The sequence below is a fragment of the Gobio gobio genome (assembly GCF_949357685.1).
Source record: "Gobio gobio genome assembly, chromosome: 17".
Lineage (NCBI taxonomy): Eukaryota > Metazoa > Chordata > Actinopteri > Cypriniformes > Gobionidae > Gobio > Gobio gobio.
The window spans coordinates 44,464,668-44,487,850 of record NC_137110.1 but is presented as its reverse complement, the minus strand read 5'-3'; the positions used below and the strand labels follow the sequence as shown (position 1 = coordinate 44,487,850).

Sequence of the window (23,183 nt, the reverse complement as noted above, 5' to 3'; positions counted from 1 at the left end):
CTCATGACAGCGGCTACTGAAATTATACCAGCATGACTTCCAACAAGCTCCATATAAATGACACCTGACATAAGATATTACACGTCGTCTACACTATATTCTCAGCCTCTCGGTTTGCTTAAGGCCAAGGAGAACCGTCAATAAACCTCCATTAGCATCCGGTCATCAATCTTCCCTCTGACCCACAGTTACGCTAGTCTGAAATCATCTAACTGTTACAAACTAAAACCAGACAACAAAAACCACACGCGAGAGGATCCAGAGGGCTCACCTGAAAATTTATTTTTCTTAATTTTTATAATATTTTTTCTTCTTTATCTGAAATATGACAAAAATATGATAAAAAAATTATTGAAGTCACACATGAAACACATGAGACCTGGTAAAATCAAATGTCTGTTGCAATTCTTGCAATTAAAGTATGGCATCATCTCAGGGATCAAAATAAATATACACACACACACACACACACACACATTATATATACACACATACATACATATACATATATATTACACACATACATATACATTACACACACAACTTATACAAATACTTTTTTTCTATTTTAAAAAGTTTTGAATTTGTATGTATAAATATGTATATTCTTAAATACATGAATACAATATAATCGTAGAAGCCCTCTTGTATGAAGTTCTGCTGATTGAAAGTCAACAGGCCGTGTTCATAAAACTAAAATTCCTAAATCATCAGATGATGACGATGGATTATTAATTCTCTCTGTGCGTGATAAATATGATTAGGATGGATGTGATGAAAATAAATAAAATCATGTATAAAAATTGAAATATATGAGCAAACACAGCACAGAGATGGTCTACTCTAGAATATAAAATGTTTTCCCGTATATATCTATATTTGATGCAGTGATAGGGAAAACATTGATCTGATGCAACAGATTTCATAATCCCTGCAGATGTCACATAGATTATCCAGATCTTTAAAACGGGCAGAATTTGAACAGAAAACACCTACACATCTACTGAACACTATTTAAAAATATACACAGAATACATATGCGTTGAACTAGATAGACTGATCTGCATCCCAATGGCCATATCAAACCAGCCTCTCTCAGCAGCAGCAGCACATCCGTGACCCGTCAAACTCATCCACTCATCCTACACACACCCATATGTCTGAACATGAGCTGTGAAACAGTAGAATCTCTCTCTCTCTTACCTTTAGTTCACTTAAAATCCGTTTATCCGAGCGTTATTGGTGCATGTGGCTCCTGTCACTTCGAGCGTTTGAGACAATAGCGAACAGAGCGAGGAGGGAGGGGCATTTGGGGAAGAGTTTAGGGCAAAAATCTGGCGTCAGTGATCCACCACACGTCATATATTCCGCGACATTTATTTTATGATAAAAGTCCCCAAAGGATTTATTTATTTATTTATTTATTTATTTATTTATTTATTTATTTATTTATTTATTTATTTATTTATTTATTTATTTATTTATTTATTTATTTATTTATTTATTTAATGGGTCACAATTACAATCACTATACATATTTTTTTTTCATAATCAGTGAATTTTAAATACACAAATACTACTTTTACCACTACTACTACTACTAATAATAACTACAACAACATCAACAAATATGACAACAACAACAACAACAATAATACTAATAATAATAAAACAGAAAGAGAATAGAGAAATGAGAAACAGAGGGGTCAGGATTTTTTTACTATTTCCTATATTTTATTCTATATTTTTTATTCTATATTTTCTATATTTTTTTAAATATTCAAATGAAGAACGTGGAGTATGGAAGCTAGTTTCTGCCACAGAAATAAAAAAAGGTAATTGCGGCTTTTTATCTCACAATTCTGACTTTATAACTCACAATGGCGGGTTTTACATCTTGCAATTCTGAAAAGTCAGAATTGTGAAATAAATAGTTGAAGTTATCTTTTAAAATGTTTTATTCTGTGGCGGAAACAAGCTGAAACAAGGATGAAAAACTTTATTATTTACATATATAGGTCCATTATTTGAAACAATTTGTACAATTATTTGAGAGATTCTAAACGTGCCATTCAATTTAAGCTTGTTTTTCACTTCCTATCATTAAAAAAACAGTAAATAATGAATATTCAAAAGGTAGCTATGCGAATTCATTGGATAGGTTGTGCTTTTATTGTGCATATCATAGACTGTAAAAGGGAATTTTTAAGAGACTTTTATTATATTCAATCCTTGCTGGTGCTCATGGACGGCGTGTATGAAAGACTTTTATTATGTAAATATATCCGATACGTCGAGCGTGACGCTTGATCAGCTGGGACTGTGAAAAAAAGCTTTAGCAAGTTTTATTAAATGTAAGAGGCGCCGCGAGATATTTCTCATAGAATAAAACTGTGATGTGACCGAAGTGACTGTAACTCCCCAGAACTGACGCTCGCCGTCAAAACCAAGGGTGCAAAAGCAATTTACAGATGAACCTCCATCCATCCACAGACATAACAATGGTGAGTTGTTTTTATCACAAATGGCTTTGAGCTTCACATCAAACTCAGCAAATTATTCCTATGCATAATATGATAAAATAATAGTTTGTGAAGCACGTGCCAAAAATGTGAATCGTACATTATTAATGTCATAGTACAGTCGCCAAATGCACTAATGCAACATTATTTAGATTTATATGAAACAAGGTGGGTTTAATGTTAACGTCCACAATAATTTAGAACCTTTTATTGCACCATGGCTCTTTCTTGAAGATTTACCTTGTTAACCTACATGCAATCACTGTCAAGGACTAGGAAGGGCACTTGCTGTCAGTGGCTCTGATAATTACATATTTATTAATAATTAAGATTTAATCTAATTTGGACATGCCATGCATATCTATAGGTTTGCTGCATTGGGCATCAGTATGTATTTATTTAATTTACAATTGCAATCTAACTAAGAAGCTTCGTCTTGAGCTGTAAATAGCTAATAATCTTTAACATTTTTCTTATTAAATAAAGTGTGGCAAGCATGAACTCATTTCGATGCTGCTAATAGTAATTACATAACGACACAAAATGGACAGTAGTTCCCAATGTCATCTGTGGCGATACCAGAGCTGATCCACCTAGACAGATGTGACATCCTATCAGCCGAGATAACAAGATGAAGATGATGATGATGTCTCGAGCAGAGAGGACTCATTCAAGCGGAGCCAGACACTGAATCCGGCTGCTCTGTTCGTGGGCACAGCGCCGCTCCATGCATGGATGCTGAGGAATTTCAGACAGGATGCATTTGAAATCAGACTGTTGCGAAATAATCAACTCGATAAGCTTTCATTTAGAAAACCAAGATGTGTGCAATTCAAATGAAAGCTGGATTTGCACATGCAAGGCTATTTAAGCCCTGAAAATCTGATATGTGCTTGAAAGCATCTCCACTGATGATTTGTTCCATAGGACTCTAATGGAGCAGCATGAGATGAGATGAAGTCTGTGTCTTTTATGCAGTGAAATCCGAGCACAGCCAGGTAAGCGGAAAAACATTGTGCTTTTCAGGCAAATGTTCTTGCGATGAAAAATGCAGCTTGGCACACTGGAAACAGCCACTGAAGTATTTTTGCAGATGCAATAATTGTTCTTCACTGTCTCCAGAATCAGATAAATGAACTCCAGTGAAGCATCAGCTCAGCCCAAAGCACCTCATGTCGTTTCTGGTGAGAGTCAAATCTTTTTACACCCAGCTTGTTTGTGCAAAGCTCAATGCATTCTGGATTTCTTGCTTTGTGATTTTAGGTATCAGAAATGTTTGGTTTTGATTCTGGAGTGGGTTTAGTATTCAGTATAGTTGTAGAAGGGATGTTTTTATGGGCTGAAGATGTTCACTTAACAAAATCCATGGCCTGATTCTTCTCTAGTCCCTAGATATCAGCATATTTAATAATAAACGCCCTCATTAATATCCACCAATCCTCCACCTCACCCCTGAATCCAAGAGGATTGTGTCTCACTCATGAAGAAATGTTCCGTATCCAATAAAGGTTCAATAGACCTTATTCAGAGCAGCCATGACCGGTATGAAAGTGAGGCTGTGAGGGATAGGCTTGCCATGTTTTCAATGGCATCTGCTAGTGTTGTAGTCAAGACCACCTAATCCGAGACCAAGTCGAGACCAAGACCTTTGATGGGTTAAGACCAAGACTTTGATGGGTTGAGACCAAGTCAAGACCAAGACTTTGAGGGGTTGAGACCAAGACAAGACCAAGACTTTGAGGGGTTGAGACCAAGACAAGACTAAGACTTTGAGGTGTTGAGACCAAGTCAAGACTAAGACTTTGAGGTGTTGAGACCAAGACAAGACCAAGACTTTGAGGGGTTGAGACCAAGACAAGACCAAGACTTTGAGGGGTTGAGACCAAGACAAGACCAAGACTTTGAGGGGTTGAGACCAAGACAAGACCAAGACTTTGAGGGGTTGAGACCAAGACAAGACCAAGACTTTGAGGGGTTGAGACCAAGACAAGACCAAGACTTTGAGGGGTTGAGACCAAGACAAGACCAAGACTTTGAGGGGTTGAGACCAAGACAAGACCAAGACTTTGAGGGGTTGAGACCAAGACAAGACCAAGACTTTGAGGGGTTGAGACCAAGACAAGACCAAGACTTTGAGGGGTTGAGACCAAGACAAGACCAAGACTTTGAGGGGTTGAGACCAAGACAAGACCAAGACTTTGAGGGGTTGAGACCAAGACCAAGGCAGGACGAGACCGAGTCTAGACCAGTACTCCTTAAATTCATAAAGATCCACATTACCCCCTAATAAATTACTTATTTTTAATCAATAAATATAATTAGAATAAGACACTATATAGAGCTGTTACCAATCATATGAAATTGCCCAATTACATTTAATGATGTTAATAAATAAACCAGACAATGCACTGGCAATCTATTAATAAAATATCCCAGCAGTTGTGGTCTTGACTGGTCTTGAAACAAAATCCAGAGTCTTCTTAGTCTGAGACCAAGACAAGACCGAGTACAAATGTGGTCAAGAACGAGACAAGACCAAGACCTTCAAAAAATGGTCTTAAGACCGGTCTAGACCAAGACTGGTCTCGAGTACTACAACACTAGCATCTGCTGTATAAAGCTATCATTTTCCACAGCTTATGTTGTCTGGAGTTTTTTGTCTATTGAAACTTCTTGGAAAGATATATTTGCAATGTTTCGTCAGCAAAATAATCCAAAAACACATTAAAGCTGTTGTCCGTAACTGTTTTTGGTTAAAAATTATCAAAAATCAATGCAAGTACATAACCAGCCATTGTTCAAATCTACCTCCTTACCTTAGCCTCATTCACAACAGTATGCTTGTAATAATGTGTTATAATTTGAGTGGTACTGTTGGATTTCCACTGGAAATTCGAGCAAGTCTTTGCGTCATTCTCTATACATAAAGAATGAGTCCGGCTAGTAGTAGTATCGAATGTAAAGATGCTGCAGGTGGCGAATCTTTTATAGCCTTTTCTCTCTGCAGCTGAAATAATTAAATTGATCATTTTGATGGCGTAATGTAATCCAGAAAAGATGAGACTGTACGGAAATTGAAATCTACAGGTAACGCTAATACACACTAAATACACGTAGTAGTCACGCAATGCTGATGATGTTAACATGGGGCAGAAATGTTACTTACTTGCAGAGGTGGACAAAGTACACAACTCAATTACTTGAGTAAAAGTAAAAGTACTATTGGTTAAATATTACTCCATTACAAGTGAAAGTTGTAAAGATAGATTTGCTTGATTTTGTGCTTGATTTTAAAAGTACTTAAGTATCAAAAGTAAAAGTAAACGCATTATTTTATTATTGTTGTATGAATGCACGCTGTTCCATCATGGTGGTTTAAGCCAGTCATGCTCAATCTGACTTGCTAGCATATTTTGAACTCATTTAAATACTTGCTTAAAAGTTACAAAGCTCTTATCAAAGTCAAAGTCATACTACAAAAGAAAGGTTTCTACATTTTGTTTATTTGACAGGATTATGTAAAAAACATTTCTGAAAGGACTTCAGTTAACATTATTAGCCCAACTACGTTTTTGCATACTAACTAACATCATTGTCGAACGTTACCTATGCGTTAGGCTATGACAACTTGGCGGGTAAATCTATAAAAATCATTTGACCAACCATATTTCATACCAGTGTTAATTTTGACAGCAAATTTTGATTTGGCTTTAGTCATAGTCTTTTGACTATAACATTTTAAGCATCTGAATTGTTTTAGTTTTAGTCTTGTTTTAATTGAATATAATACAATTTTAGTAGATTCAATAGACTAAAATTCAGCACTTGTGGTCTGGCGTTTGAGAGGCAGCTTACTGTGAGCACTTTCGTGTCGTCACATTTTTTCGGATGTATCCACGTCTGCTCTTCTGAATTTTAACTTTTAAGTATGACCATGGTTGCGCGCACTGCATCTGGGAACTTCTATTATGCCATCAATTGATTAGTGTTCAAAAAATACTTGGAAACCATTGAACTTCATGTGATCCTACAAGAGTGATTACTGATAGGCTGTCTGAAAAAAAAAAAAAAAAAGAATCACGTTTTAAAGAAGAAAACAAATCATCCACTTTCTTTCAAAGCGTCTACGACTTTCTACTTCGAGGGCCTTGATAGAAATGTAGTGGAGTAAAAAGTACGATATTTGTCTTTCAAATGAAGTGAAGTAAAAGTCATACGTTTCCAGAAAAAAAATACTACTCAAGGAAAGTACAGATACTCAAAAAGTGTACTTAAAGGGATAGTTCACCCAAAAATGAAAATTCTGTCATCATTTACTCACAAAACACAAAAGATTTGTTTTGAAGAATGTTTGTAATCCAGCAGATAGAGCAACCATTCACTACCATAGTAGGGAGAAAATACTATGGTGGTCAATGGTTGCTCTATCTGCTTTGTTACAAACATTCTTCAAAATATCTTCTTTTGTGTTCAGCAGAAAAACAACACATCAAAAACAAATCACATTGGAACAATGTGAGGGTGAGTAAATGACGACAGAATTTTCATTTTAGGGTGAACTATCCCTTTAAGTACAATAGTTATTGTCCACCTCTGCTTACTTGTTCAATTTTGGTCGTACGTCCAAGACGTATAATCTGTGATTCCGAAGTACAGTATCCACACCGGTGCGGTGACTGACAGCCGCACATACTCCTCAAAACATTAGATTCATCCGCGCTGAGGAGCCGTGCCGATGCACAACGCACGTAAAGACGATAATTCCACAAATAACTGCAATTGCAGGTTTCAAACAGAGATGGCGACAAAGAGGCAAAACTTATGGACTGCAGCTTTAAATAACAGTACAACCATCTGAAGAGATGTATGTCTATCCCTCACAGCCTCGCTTTCATTTCCGTCAAAAATCAAAGATGGTGCTGCTTAGGGTTGGGTTTCACTTAAATTTTTGCAATTTCGATTCCAATTCTAATTCTGCTTTTCGATTCCAATTCTCATCGATTCTCAATTTCGATTCCAACATTGTACATACACACACAAAGATTCTGTTACAGCTAAATACCAAAAATCAGCAGCCTAAAGAACAACTAATTAGTAAACTTGATTAACTAATATACATTTCAAACATTATTCAATTATACTGTCAGTAATGCCGAATGCTCAGATCCAATATACTGTTACACATGCCTTTTCTTTCTCAACCGTTTACGTTCACTTAAGATATAACCGACTGTGTTTCCGAAGATATTTTGCCATAATATTGTGTGTATTTATCCGTTCAAGTGCAAGAAAGAGGAATCGGTTTAGTATTTGTGCACTATATGAGAGACGGCTTTCTGTGCACGCGCTCTGGATATGGCCAGCACAGCCGATTTTAGTTCTCTTTTGTATCTTCTTGCGTTTGAATGGTTTAAAACCACATTAAAAGGCGCACACACAAATCGATAAGTGGAATCGAAATTAAATTTTTTATAACAAGTTCCTGACCTTAGGTATCTGATTCCAGAATTTGGAATTGATTTCCCAACCCTAGCGCTCCTGTGAATAAGGTCTTTACGCATGACTTGTTTCTTAGTTTGTAAGAACACACAAAAATTGTGTTTGCAGTAATACACTTACAATGGATCCTGTTTTACTCAGTAATGCGTCACATTATGGAAGTAAAATGTTTGAATTTTTGCATTGGAACATTCCTGTAACCAAAGCTTAATCAAACATGGCAAGTTTGATTTGCATAATCATCTCTTTCTTTTGCCGTGTCTTCCTTTGCCCTTCAGCCCTCCCTGCCATGCATATTCATACTTTGGATGTTCATATTCACCTCCATATTCATTTGTGGGGTGGGGGGTGTGTCTCATCTTTCCTCCCCTCTTCCCCTCAGGACTGCACCTGTATCTCCTCCCACTCACAAGTCCAGTCCATCAGCATAGAGGAGCAGTATGAAGACATCAGCCATCAGTGCTCGGTCAGTAGAGTCTAATAATAGATCATGGCTTCAGGCATTGACTTTTCCTCTTTAGACAAGCCATTCAAGGGGAAAATTACACTGCTGGTCGCTAGCAGGACTGAGTACAAATTCTGAATTTAGGGATTGGCTCATTGTGGTGTGAGTTAGAATTTGAATGGAATGGGCCACAAACCACAGGGTGTTGAAATTTGGGAATGACAGGAAGAGGAACTTATCTTTTATTATTTATTTATAAAAGAGTCTTAATCTACAGAGTCTGCTCTGTATTTTTACTGCACAAGAGGCGTGATCAACTGGCATAGTTCAAATGACGCAATTGGATAGTCCTTCAACCAATCAGACCAACGATCTATCGCTTCTCTATCCGTCATTGTGTTACACCCACCAATAGCATGCCAGGTGGATAACCCGGTTTGTGATTGGTCCCCGCAAATTTGTAACAGAAGCAGGATAAAAGTATGTACAGGTTTCCAGACTGAGCTGCAGGGCGAAATCAAATCGCCGGCAGATCAGGCTGGGTTTACCCAGTCTAGAATTGTGCAGCTCTAATATATATATATATATAATATAGAGCGTCACGGTTGCACACAGATATAAATAAATACATACACATAAAAATAAAAACATGCACACAGATATATATGTAAATACATACACACATACACATCATATTTATGCTCACCAAGGATGTAATTATGTTAAAAATATAGTAAAAACAGGATATTAGGTGAAGTTAGATTTTATAACTTAAAATATTTTTTTTCTATGTTTATGTGACATTTCAAAACTGTGTGCTGGTTGATACCTAAATATCCATTATGAAATTTTGAACTCAGCTTAACTTTGTCTCATTGCCAACAGGCTCTATTGCCCACGTCGCCTTAAATCATCAACTCTGATTTCAAATGAATGACTTCCAGTCAGTTTGTCACTGCAAATATTTGTAGGATCGATGGACACAGTGTAGTCATGCCAATTGAAATGTCATTGCATATTCAGCACAAGCTCCAGTGAGGTTTAGAATGCTGTTGTGCTCAAGTGTGTTCTGAGACTTTAGTGGATCCATTGTGTTGGGCTTCACAAAGCAGTTTTTCTGTTCCATCGATCTGGATGAAAGCTCACTTGTGCTATTGTCCAATGTCTTTGTCTGAAGGCGTCTGTGATTTCCCCCTCCTGTGACCAAAATATTTGGTCTTTTACTGCAGCCTGCTGGGTCACTTTCCCATTCATGGTCTCCAGAGGCATTTCAGACGAAGTTATGAGCTTATGAAGTTAGCACAAGTATAAAATGTTAAAGTGTTGACATATTTATAGAAGCTACCAGAATAATAACAAATCTGGAAAAAAGTTCAAGACTTGTACTAATGAGGAATTGAATGAACTCCCATAAAGCATTATGAATTATGTATTCATCATTGAGTTGAATCTTTTTAATTTCTAATTACAAAACACTACTACTGTAGCTCAATGGCACAAGCAACACAGAGGTCATGTTTATTTGATTCCCAGGAAATGAACAAACATTATAAATGTACAGTCAAACCAAAAGTTATTCAGACACATTTAACATTTTCTCACATTATCACAGTTTATTCACTATAGTTTAGAACAAATTCATATTAATAATGTCAGATAACTTGATAGAAAGGTAATGTATTTCAATCAACCAGTCAGCTGACAGCTGTAGGATCAACCAATGACCAAGCAATGCTTCATTTTGTTCAGTCTGTGGTGTAAAAGGTCGCATTAGCAATTTAAAAAAAAAACACTTAAGCAAAACATGGTCTGGTCAAAGTGTCTGAATATTTTGAACTCATATATTTTGAATCTATCAATTTTACTGGTTGTCTACTGTATGAAGTATATTTGGTGAATAATATGTCACAGTTTACTTTATTTTGGTATCCTCACTTACATAAATTAACTATAGTGTCCTGCACCCACTTGTAAAAAATGATATCTGGTGTCTGAATAATTTTTGGTTTGACTGTATATGGCATTTTTAAAATGTTATTTATGTTAGTCTCTTACTTCACTAGTACCTTTTAAATATTCTACAACTCTCTAACCTTCATCTACACTAGACACGGTCTGATTATAAAGATCAGTGTTTCTCAGCTGTGTTCTTTTAGTTTTATTTATATACTATTATAGTTTTAATATTTTTGGAATTTGCTTTTATTTATATCTTTTTTAATGTTTAATTTTAATTTTAGATTATTTTTAGTAGTCTTTATGTTCTTATGTAATTTTTTGTAATCTTTTGTATTGCTGGTAGTTTTTTCATATTAATATTATTTTTTTATATTATCTTTACTGCAGTTTTAATTTTAGTTCATTATTAGTTTTGGTTACACTTTATTTTAAGGGTTCCTTGTTACAGTGTAAGTATGCATTTAAGTACTGTGTAATAATAATTAACTGCATACTATAGGGTTATGGATAGGATTGGGGTTTGGTTTATGGTTTGCTGCATGTAATTATGCATAATTTATAGTTAATACTACAGTAACTGCATGTAACGTGTAACAAGGACAGTCCCGTTGCTGGCCGTATTGGTGCCCTAAGCGTAACTACTTTATGATGCCCGCGATGGGGGATGGGGTCGGGGGGTGGATGGGTCTTCTTTTGGTGCCCCCCTTAGCACTTGGTGCCCTAATTTTCAGTTACAGTTTTTCATGCTTTTATTTCAGCTTTACGTGTTTTTAATAGCTTAACGATAACGACCCTGTTTCTCAGTCATTATACTATCATGCAGGATAAAACTCTGAGACCTGTGAACATTCTTCTATGCTCCAGTGACTGGAACATCTACTTGGCATTAGTGTCATTCACAGGACAGAAAGTGTCTTCTTATATTCTATTAACATTGGAAGCCTTCACCAGAATACCCTAGTGAACACCTAACAACCACGATCACCATTGTGTGGAGGATTTCATCAGTTTTACCCATGTACAGCAGTTCTGTGTGTATGTGTTTGTTCATATGTGGACGTGCGTGTTTGTCTGCTGTGTTTATGTGTGTGACAGAGTAGTGACGTCTCTCCATGTTCTGTGTTGACGGATGAAGATGACATCACAGATCTTTCCACTGACCCCGCCCACTATCAGCTGCTGTCACAACTGGGTAGGTACCATGTCTTACTTTATAGTATGATGTGTTAGTTATTCCCTGGACTCTTGTTTATATCATGTAACCAAGATGAGTATTACCTTATGTCTTACTCTGTTCTTAATGCTTATGTGTGTGGGTATTTTTGTACGTACATGCAGGCCAGAGCTTTAATAACCTCAGTCAGGTGAGCATGGCACGTCACACACCGTCTGGCCGGCTGGTGGCAGTAAAAAACACAAACCTGGACGAGTGTACAGAAGATGAGCTGCTGCAGCTGATGGTGTGTAATACACTTGTGAGAACATCCCATTGAATTTTTACTCTCTGAAAATGAAGCTTTACTACATTTAAAGCCTGACATTCAAAAAATATATATTTTTAAATCAAATTGTCTATTGAAACTTTAGAAAAAAAATATGTAAAAAAATAAATATTTAAAGGCTTTTATGGTATTGCCATTTCTATTGATTTCATGTTTTGTCTATGAAGGGAGCTTTTAATTGTGAATATTAACAGTGTATATGTAGTATATATATATATATATATATATATATATATATATATATATATATATATATATATATATATATATATATATATATATATATATATATATATATATATATATATATATATATATATATACACATATACTATTTATTTATATTAATATTATTTTAGCATGAACATTGTTGTAGGAAAAATCATTGAGATTATATTAATGAAAATACATATATTGTACTGGTTTACACTCTTAGTAAAATTAGTAAAAATTTATTTTTTAATTCAATTAATGTAATGACTAAGTGATTTGATGATCATTTTTGTGACATGAGGCTATTTTCATAGTGACTGTTGGTGTATGAAATAACTATTAAAACTCCAAAAATGACAAAAAAAACATAACATATGTCAGCAGCCATATCACCCTGTAGCCAGAGACTGGTTTCCCACTGAAGCTAAGCAGGGCTGAGCCTGGTTAGTACCTGGATGGGAGACCAAATTGGGAAAACTAGGTAGCTGCTGGTAGAGGTGTTAGTGAGGCCAACAGGGGGTGCTCACCCTCTGGTCTGTGTGGGTCCTAACGCCCCAGTATAGTGATGGGGACACTATACTGTAACAAGCACCGTCCTTCGGATGAGATGTTAAACCGAGGTCCTGACTCTCTGTGGTCATTAAAAATCCCAGGATGTCCTTCGATAAAGAGTAGGGGTGTAACCCCGGCATCCTGGCCAAAAAAATTTGCCCATTGGCCCCTGTCCATCATGGCCTCCTAATCATCCCCATATATATATACGATTGGTATCATCCCTCAGGTGGTGGTTGAGGAGATTCCCCCCTTCTATGTAAAAGCGCTTTGAGTGAGTGCCTAGAAAAGCGCTATATAAATGTAATTAATTATTATTATTATTATTATTATTATTATTATTTATTATTAACAATTAGTCCATAAGGCTTGTGTATTATTTTTTAAGGTTTTTGAAGCCATACCATGAATTGTTTGAGAAACATTGGTGTTTGCAACAACATGAGCGAGAGAGATTTTTTTGGCCCTGACATGATGATTGTCCTCGCATTGGTTGAAGAGGATTGACTGTAATTGTGAGGGCATCTTCAGATTTTTAGACACATACACATTACACACAAATCTTTCTCAGACAAGCCCATTGTGCTTGTGCATTCATAGTTTGTGCGTATTAATTGCAGAATGAGGTTCTGCTGTCCAGACGGTTCCGTCACCCAAACCTGCTCACGTCCAGACTGGTGTTCAGCTCCTGCTGTCAGCTCTGGGTTCTGTCTCCTCTCATGAGTTACGGTAAGAGTCCACACTTCTGTCTCTTACCTTCTTTTCCTCTTCACATTCTTCCCTCATGAAATTTCTCTGCACGTGTCTCATTCAGGTTCTGCAGATTCTCTGCTCAGGTCATATTTTCCGGATGGAATGAGCGAGTCTCTGATCGCGTACCTGCTGTATGGAGTGCTCCGAGCACTCGAGTACCTGCATCATATGGGCTACGTGCACAGGTGAGTGCATGATTGCTCGGTTTTTACAAAGGCTTGAATTACAGGGTTAGTTCACCCAAAAATGAAAATTCTGTCATTTACTCACCTTCGTGTCATGCCAAACCCATCAGACTTGCATTCATCTTCGGATCACAAATTTCTGTCCCTCCATTGAAAGTCTTCAAAATATTCATAAAGAGATTGTGAAATGCTGTATCTTACTTATACTATGCCCTAAAAGTATGTACTGTTCTTGTGAAGAAAAAGTACATACTTTTGAGTGTGTAGCGGAAGAGTAGGCAAGATTTGGGACAAACTACTTCATCACAATTGCGGAGACTCATGTGTTTGCATAATGATGCATTTGAAAGTTAATGACCAAGCGTATCTTTATAAAACGTCACAATGCTTTTGCAGATGAAATATAATGTGGATAACATTGAATAAATATCTTTTCGTTAGGTTAGATACTGATTATTATCGCTCAAACCCCTATATCTAAACTTCTCTATTTAAAGGGTAACTCAACCCCTGATCAGGGCCTAACTCCACCCACTGGCAATATTTGAAAAATGCTGGAAAAGTGGGCAGAGCCCAGCAGAGAAAGGGGGGACGAACCGAAGGCGGGGCTGAGCGGGGGCGTGCACCTGAGACCCGGAGTGACGGATTGATTGACAGCTGTCAGACTCGCAAAGATGTAGCTTTGCAACAGAGCGGTCTTTTTGAAGTAGGGGACTTTTCTTCCCCACCTTCACCTGAAGTGGAGGAGGGTGAATTGTCTGTAGACACAGGGCCAGAGCCTTATCGATTCGAGCCGCTGGCTCAAACGGCATTAACTCCCGAAGCCGACGTTGATAGCGATTCAGCAGCGCAAGAGAGAATGGGGTTTTGACGGAACAAGATGTTTTTATACCAGGGACTGAGCCTATGCGAAAATTAGCCCATGATTTACTCACCCTCAATCATCCTAGGTGTATATGACATTCTTCTTTCAGACGGAGTTCTATTAAAAAAGTCCAGGCTAATCCAAGCATTATAATGGCAGTAATAGTTGCTCTGTTTTAGAAGTCACAAAAAAAATGCACCTGTCCATCGAATAATGTGCTCCACGCAGCTCCGGGGTCTTAATAAATGCCTTCTGAAGCAAATCGATGCGTTTGTGTAAGAAAAATATCCATATTTAAAACTTTATAAAGTAAAGGCGATCGGCTGGAACTTGACTTGATAAAGTTCCTTTATTAACACCCCGGAGCCGCGTGGAGCACGTTATTCGATGGACAGGTGCATTTTTTTATGGACTTCAAAAACTATTACTGCAATTATAATGCTTGGATTAGCCTGGACTTTTTTTAATATAACTCCAATTTTATTCATCTGAAAGAAGAATGTCATATACACCTAGTATAGACTTGAGGGTGAGTAAATCATGGGCTAATTTAAAATTTTGGGTGAACTATCCCTTTAAGAGGGCAGCACTCAGATGTTTTTACACCATATATTGTAGAATTAAAACACTTTATACCCAAATGTCAAAACATTTACTCGAATCAATGAACAGCACTAATAAAGCCCCACTCTTGCAGATCATTAACTAAAAAAAGTTGTTTTAGGGTTTAGTTACCCTTTATCTATCAGTCTTGCATATCCACCATGTTTGTAGTTTTTTTAACACTTATTTGTGTTTGTAGTTCTAATCGAATCCTCATTCAACATGCAATGGGTAGGTTGCAATTATTAGAGTCTGCACTTCGGAAATAGTTGACCATCCGGGTTATCAATGGAATACCCATTTCAACATACTATGATTTAATCACGTTAATTCTAATTTCTAATACTTTTTAGGATGGATAGTACTGGAATTGGGATGCAGCACAAGTCTTCTGAAGAGATACTATCACTTTATGGGCCCTATCTTGCACCCAGCGCAATTGACTTTGTACACCGACGCATGTGTCATTCCTATTTTGCACCCGCGCAAAGCGCGCTTTTCCCTCCACAGAAGCACGTCGCTAAACTAGTGAATGAACTTGCGCTACCTGGGCGGTTCAGCGCAAAAAAGGAGGCGTGTTCCGGCGCAAACAATCCCTGGTGCTATTTTGCTGTTCCATTAAAGAATTGCGCCACTGACCAGAAAAAACCTAAAGTCAGTGGCGCGTTGCGCGTTGTTCATTATGCTATTTTAAGGGCGCATGCTTGACCATAATGTATAGCGTGCACAACGCGCATACACTTTGCTCATGTAATCTACACAGATGCAACAGTTATTTTTGCAAATCATAAATTGTTACACTAAAAAATATTAACACATGAGATGACGGAAATCATTGTGGTGTGCCACGAAGATGTGGAAAAAATAGGCATAAATCTAGCTTACAAATTATTCAGGCTAATTGTAGTCTAATAATTAAGGAGACCTGTTTGCCCAATAGTGGCAACTTCTGGCAAGACATATATGTATATAAGGACATCTAACAAATTGGTTTGTCCGTCAAGAACCAGGAAAAAAAATCGGTGAGGGTGGACGCAGCGATGTCCTCTGCTGGCGTCAGGTCCTGAGTAGAGGCAGATCCACCTCCCGTTACACGGCGTGCCCGATTGATGCTGGCAAGCTTGGACTTTCCCCGTCTTCTGATGTCATTGTAGCGCTTGCGGCACTGGTGCGACGTCCTGGGGATGCCAGCTGATGAAACAATTGTGGCTATTTCCTCCCACGCCTGTTTAACCGACGCTATTTTGGGTGGGTTTCTCCCATCCCCATACAACACAACTTCTCTGTCTTTCACTGCTCTTACAAGCACATCAGTCTCCTCGGCTGTGAACCGCTCCTGGCGTGCGCCTGGTAAATACGCCATAATAATAGCAATCCATAATGGAACTTGCGCACCTGCTTTTACAGGGAATGTTGGATGACGCTCTGATTGGTTTATTCACGTTACGCCCAAACCACACCTATGAATAATGAAGCTACTTCAGACCAACCCATTTTAGATTTGCGCCGGGCGCAAGAGCCATTTATCCCGCCGGGAAAATAGCAACAGCGCCGAGACCCGCCCACAAAGTTACTTGCGCTTCACGCTTTGACACTTGCGTTTCAGATCGTTAAAATAGGGCCCTATATGATTAATTTAGCCTTTTATTCACATATAATCATTGATCAGCATTCAAATGTGGTAAACGTAAGCTCAAGCATGCTTGCTTGATGCACGAGAACCAATGAGGTTCATTCTTGTGTTTTCTGTTTATGTTTGCTGATCATTGTTTATATGTGAATAAAAGCCTACATTTATTCTGTTTATCATATAAAGCGACTGCGTCTCTTCAGAAGATTTGTATTAAACCGCTCAATAAATATGGATTTATTTGACAAGTTTTGGGTGAATAGACTTTGAATGAAGGGATGGAAATCACTCAGATTTCATTAAAAAGATCTTCATTTGAGTTCCAAAGATGAACAAAAGTCTTAAGGGTTTGGGTCGACTCATAATAGAACAATCCACCATTTCTGAGTGAACTGTCCCTTTAATCTGGCCCCGTCGCCTGTCTTCTCATCTCATCTGTCCTGCAGAGGTGTGAAGGCGAGTCATGTGCTGCTGTCAGCTGAAGGCCGTGTGTGTTTGTCAGGGCTTCAGAGTGTGTACAGTCTGATGAAGGATGGCAAGAGGATGAGAGCTGTGTTCGACATGCCTCAGCACAGTCCGTCTCTCCTGCCGTGGCTGAGCCCAGAGCTTCTGCGACAGGTGACAATCCAGATGTGAAGCTGTTCCAAACAGTAGCATTATAGACAGTACAAAAAAAATGAAGTGAGCATTAGATTATGACTGGAGCAATCTTGCTACCTTTCAAAAGTTTGCCGTCAGTATGATTTCTTTTAAAGATATTCATATATTTATTCAGCAAGGAAGCGTTAATTTGATCAAAAGTGACAGTAAAGACATTTATAATGTTACAAAAGATTTCTATTTCAAAGAAATGCTGTTCTATTGAACTTTCTATTCAACAAAGAATCCTGAAAAAAAAAATATTACGGTTTACACGAAAACATTAAGCGGCACAATTGTTTTCATTCTTGATAATAATCAGAAATAATTCTTGAGCAGCAAATCAGCATATTAGAATGATTTCTGAAGGATCATGTGACACTAATGATACTGAAACATAAAAAAATAGACACTTCACAATATTACTGTTTTTACTGTATTTTTGATTAAATAAATGCAGCCTTGGTGACAAAAGACTTTACAAAAACATTCAAAAAATCTTACTGATGCAAACTTTTGAACAGTAGTGTGTGTGTGTGTGTGTGTGTGTGTGTGTGTGTGTGTGTGTGTGTGTGTGTGTGTGTGTGTGTGTGTGTGAAAAAATCACCCTATAACAATACATTTAAAAAAAACAGTTCACTAATATCAGCGATAAACGTATAGCTTCATGAGACATTATGATGGATTATGATGATTTTTGTGTCTCTTTTTCCGTCATGTAGGATCTTCATGGCTATGGAGTGAAATCAGACATCTACAGTTTGGGAATCGTGGCATGTGAGCTGGTCAGTGGCAGAGTGCCGTTCCAGGACATGCCGCCCACCCTGGTACTGCCGTTTTTCACGTGTGCTACCTGTGAGTATATAAGTATGATTACTCAACCCTCACTTCCTGTTTCTTCTTCTTCAGATGCTGCTTCAGAAGCTGCGTGGTTCTCACTGTTGTCTTCTCGACGTCCCTCCTTACCCGCTCGGAGACATGGGGGCGCTCAAGGTGTCTCGCTCTGGTGTGGATTCGGGGATCGGCGAGAGTGTCGCTACTGGAAGTCTAACTCGTACTGCCACTGCGGAGAGACCTCAAAGCCCCGCCCCCAAAAACCACTCGGCTACACTGCACAACCTGGTCCAACTGTGCCTGCAGCAGCAGCCTGAACGCAGGTAGAGACAAACACACTACACAGCCAGAGTTCAAAATGAAGCTTTTACAAGAATTTCAACATGCATATTATAAGTTTCAGGTCTGTAAGATTTTGTAATGTTTTTGAAAGCCTCTTCTGCTCACCATGCTGCATCTATTTGATCAAAAATACAATAATATTATGAAATATTATTACAATTTAAAAATACTGTTTTCTATTGTAATATATTTTAAAATGTAATTTATTTCTGTGATCAAAGCTGAATTTTCAGCATCATTTCTCCAGTCTTCAGTCACATGATTCTTCAGAAGTCATTCTGATATGCTGATTTCTTATTATTATCCATTTTGAAAACTTTACTAATGTTATAAGTGGACTTCAGGGGAAAATTTAAATAATGCAAAAACCTAACCTTTAGGATTAGATTTTATTAGGGTTGTAAAGATGAATAACCCCTCTAAACCTGACATGAAATAATAGACAGAAAATAAAAACAAATTTGGAATCAAATTGTCCATGGAAACTTTATACAAAATATGTAAAAACAAAATAAAAATTTGACATATTATATAATATACATCTCTGGAAAAATTTAAGAGACCACTTAACATTGATTTCTCACAAAATTGCTGTATATATGCTGTATGTGTATGTTGTATTTATTTATTTTTGCACAAGTGGTTATATTTTATACATAATGATTTTTTTATAATGTATTGACTGCAACATGCTGTTATTATTTTATTGTTGTGCTTTTTTACGCAACTTTATTAAAGCTGCAGTCTGTAACTTTGTTCTTGTTCTCTCGTGATTAATGAAATCTGACTCACACTTTATTGAAAAGACACGTTCAGGTTTTAATTGTAGCGTCTGTTCTCTAACTGAACGAAATGATTTCACACCAAATTCAAAAATAACTTCACATTTCTACTACATAAATGACACAGTTTAAATACACATTCATCTTCCCAGCGCTGAAGTGCCCCTTTAAACATATAATTTTGATGGCGGATTGTAATCCAGAAAGGTCTAAATGACATCATCAGTGACAACTGGAGATTCACCCGTCGTCAAAAGCAAAATATTAGAGTCGACTTTACAAAAATATACAGGTAATGCTAATACACACTAAATACACGAATTCACGCAGTGCTAATGCTGTTAACATTGAAAATTTGAGAACAAAGTATAAAAATAATTTGCATAAAAAAAGTATAAAAAAAATTTGCATGGTTTGATGTGATAAGAGCTAAGGCAGCGATTTGTTAGATTTAATCACCGTTTATAGTAATTTATTGTACTATTTATTGTAATTATTGTAATGCAATAATTTTTTTTTTTTATAATTTTTTTCTTAGTCGGCATATTACTTACTTGTTCAGATGACTTTTTCCAGTAAAACTTCCAAGACGTAGAATCTGTGATTCCGAAGTACAGTATCCACAATGGTGCGGTCACTGACAGCCGCACATACTCCTCAAAACATTAGATTAATCCGCGCTGAGGAGCCGTGCTGATGCACATCGCACGTAAAGATGATAATTCCGCTAATAACTGCAATTGCAGCTTTCAAACAGAGATGGCGACAGAAGCTAAACTTACGGACTGCAGCTTTAACATTAGAAGTGGACTTGATGATGATATGGAATGAATTCTGATGATGATATGGAATGAAAATATCTCTTTTACCTTTTTATCTTTATCTTTATCCTGTGCAATATGTGTGTTTGTTGTTCAGGCCATCTGCGAAAGCTCTCCTCGCCCACCCCTTCTTCAGACAGGTAGATTCAGCCTTTTATCCAGCTTAAATTTACAGTCTTTAGTGTAACTTCAAGTAATTCACGCATTGATATGTGTGTCTTCCAGGTGAAGAAACACACAAGGGACTCTTTCCTTAGTTTGATGTATCCGGCCGTGCCAGTGTCCTGTCCTCCAGACACACCTCCTTCCGGAACACCGACCCAGATCTGCAACACCCCGTCTCCCACCGATACTGAGCCAGAGGACGGCATGTGGGACTTCTCCTAAGAAGTCTCCCACTCTTGTCCATTTCCTTTCTCACACAAACCTTGACCCAAGCAACTAGCGATAAATATACTCCATGTTAATCCATCCTAACCAGCTGCTACATTTTGTCATTTTATCGTTCACTTGGTTTGTGTTTATGTCATATCAAACTACGGTACCCACAGAGAAATCTCATTGGCATAATTCCCATCTCTTTATGGACCAAAATATTGATGACATCATCTTGCACTTATGGGCGTATCTACATTTTTAGCCAATCAAATGCTCTTTAGAATGAGCAAATACCAGCTGCCTAGACATTTCCCGACTAGCAATAGCAAGTATAAAATCAGAGTTAATGGCTATGACCTTAACTAAAAGCCTGTTAGTTAGGGCTGAACGGTTGATAAATTAAAACTGAAATTGTGATTTATAGTGCGGTTATCAAATCACAAAGGCTGCTGTTTAATTAAATATATGCACTGCTTGTCTCCGAGTGATTCGGTTCGCAGTAAATGCTGATCCACATGACCTCAGTCTGTGCACAATATGTACTCACATTGATATATAATCACTACGTTTTTGGATAAATTGTGCAGCCCTAGAAGCAAGCACAGCAAACCTAGAGCTTTTTTATTGAATCAGGATCTCAATTTTTATCAGAAAAATCACAATTAGATTTGTTTTCCCTTTAATCGTGCAGCCCTACTATTAGCTATTATTAAACAAGTCATTTTGATGTGTCCCGCTCAACTTCCTGTAAAATACACGAAGTTAAACTGCACTCGTCAAGCCATTTGATGGGTCTTTAAATGTCAAATACTGTATGCTCTGATTAACTATGAATTTTTTCACTTTATGCAATATTTTCACTTTCATTATGGACAGAAACATGAAAGAAAGACATGCCGTGACTTGTGTCTTTTTCAATGCTGTGCGCTCATCTGTATGCTGCACATTTGGACTTATATAGTAGGTCACTCAAGTATTCCATGCATACTGTGCACATACTACAGTATATACTGTTAGTATGCTATTCCCATTAGACCATGTCAGTGTGTGATCAGAGCTTCCTGTTTGATGTTCACAGCAGCCAATCACTGCAGATCACTGGATTTGATCCAGCTCTTATGAGTGAGGTCATCAAACTGAGCCATGAATGCCGAGAGCCAGATGTCACTTGTGTGTGTGTGTGTGTGTGTGTGTGTGTGTGTGTGTGTGTGTGTGTGTGTGTGTGTGTGTGTGTGTGTGTGTGTGTGTGTGTGTGTGTGTGTGTGTGTGTGTGTGTGTGTGTGTGTGTGTGTGTGTGTGTGTGTGAGTGTGAAGGTTATATTAGTACATCACCCACTCAACCTGTGACTGTGAACGTGTGGGTGTGTGTACAGTACGTGTGTTTTGTGCATCTCTGTGATCAGATTTCCAAAACCCTCCTCTTGCTCTATCTGAAGAAACTGCACATGTTTTAATCCTGTGAAGAAATAAACCAAACCATCAATGCTGTGCTGAATCAAACGGCCATCAACACTGCCTCGACATGTGATCTGCAACAGAATCATGATCAGACTGAAGGACTGAGAAGTTTTAACTGTGACCGATATTGTATTCACTGATTTTTTTTCTATGTTTACTGTATTTAGACATATGATAAATATATTCTTACTCTGTTTCTTAACTCGTTGGTGTCCAGTCTTTTTTTTTTTTTTTGCCTTTTCTTATAAATTCTAAACTTAATAAATAAATAAATAATGTCAGATAAATAATTATCGGTAACACTTTATTTGCCAGTGTCCTTATTACACGTTACATGTAGTTACCGTAGTATTAAAGGGGCTATATGCAACTTTTTCCCCAAAATAAACGTAACAATAGCCTTTTTATTTTACCATTTATGACTCAAACATCTCCTGATGAGCATACTGACACCTTGTCCGCTCACAGTGGGTGCACCTATAAGCCTGTATCCTATTTTTCCTATTTTCTGGCGGGTCGTCTTTTCCCGCGCTGTCTGCGGATGTGACGTCACCACCGCTGCGAGAGCGAGCAGAAAATGAGAGCAGTTCTGTTTTTTGGCCACAGGTGTCAGTCGCGAGTTTAAATTTCAGAAAAACGCATATAGCCCCTTTAACTATAAATTATGCATAATTACATGCAACTAAACCAAACACCAATCCTAACCCTATAGTAAGTACATGTAGTTAATTATTATTACACAGTACTTAAATGCATAATTACACTGTAACAAGGACAACTTAAAATAAAGTGAAGCCTAATAATGTCAGATAAATAGTTATCACTTTATCATAAGGTCTCATTTGTTAATATTGACTAATGCATTTTCTAACATGAACTAACAATGAGCTGTATACTTTTGTAGAGCATTTGTTCATGAGCAAAATGTTCATGTTCGTTCACAGTGCATTAATTTTAACAGATACAACTTTTTAGTAAATGCTGGGATTATCATTAACTAAGGTTAATAATTGCTTTGAAAGCTTATTGCAAAGTGTTATCTAATTATATATAGTTTTCTTGAATTGTTCTTGATAACTTACTAACCGTATTTTCCTTAGTTTATCTAATTTTTGTGATTTAAATTTTTGATCTTACAAAAGTAATATTTAATGTCCAGCAATTTGTGTTGCATTTGATGAACTGTACTGAAGTATTTATG

General features: G+C 37.3%; 2 protein-coding genes across 6 annotated transcripts in view; one reads left to right on the top strand and one right to left on the bottom strand.

Annotated features, from left to right (window-relative positions):
* trak2 (trafficking protein, kinesin binding 2) overlaps positions 1-1,301 on the bottom strand; it is a 44,082-nt gene extending 42,781 nt beyond the window's left edge. For both annotated transcript variants that reach the window (XM_079841911.1, XM_079841912.1), the window contains exon 1: positions 1,204-1,301. The gene's annotated coding sequence lies outside the window, so the exon portion shown is untranslated. The remainder of the gene's footprint in view (positions 1-1,203) is intronic.
* Positions 1,302-2,273: 972 nt separating this feature from the next.
* stradb (STE20 related adaptor beta) lies at positions 2,274-22,288 on the top strand. 4 transcript variants are annotated; one of them, XR_013818259.1, is made up of 14 exons: positions 2,274-2,504; positions 3,450-3,520; positions 3,645-3,706; positions 8,404-8,487; positions 11,521-11,617; positions 11,764-11,885; positions 13,313-13,421; positions 13,507-13,630; positions 17,175-17,346; positions 18,090-18,194; positions 18,277-18,524; positions 20,244-20,286; positions 20,372-21,720; positions 21,832-22,288. XR_013818259.1 is itself a non-coding variant. In XM_079840194.1 (13 exons), the coding sequence occupies exons 3-13, from the start codon at positions 3,695-3,697 to the stop codon at positions 20,531-20,533; spliced, it is 1,278 nt and encodes a 425-aa protein (XP_079696320.1). In that variant the 5' UTR covers positions 2,274-2,504; positions 3,450-3,520; positions 3,645-3,694; the 3' UTR covers positions 20,534-22,182. The 4 variants fall into 4 exon arrangements, 2 of the variants coding, with proteins under 2 accessions (XP_079696320.1, XP_079696319.1); XR_013818260.1 differs by having other exon boundaries at positions 8,300-8,487; positions 21,832-22,182; XM_079840194.1 differs by having other exon boundaries at positions 20,372-22,182.
* The last annotated feature ends 895 nt before the right edge of the window (positions 22,289-23,183 follow it).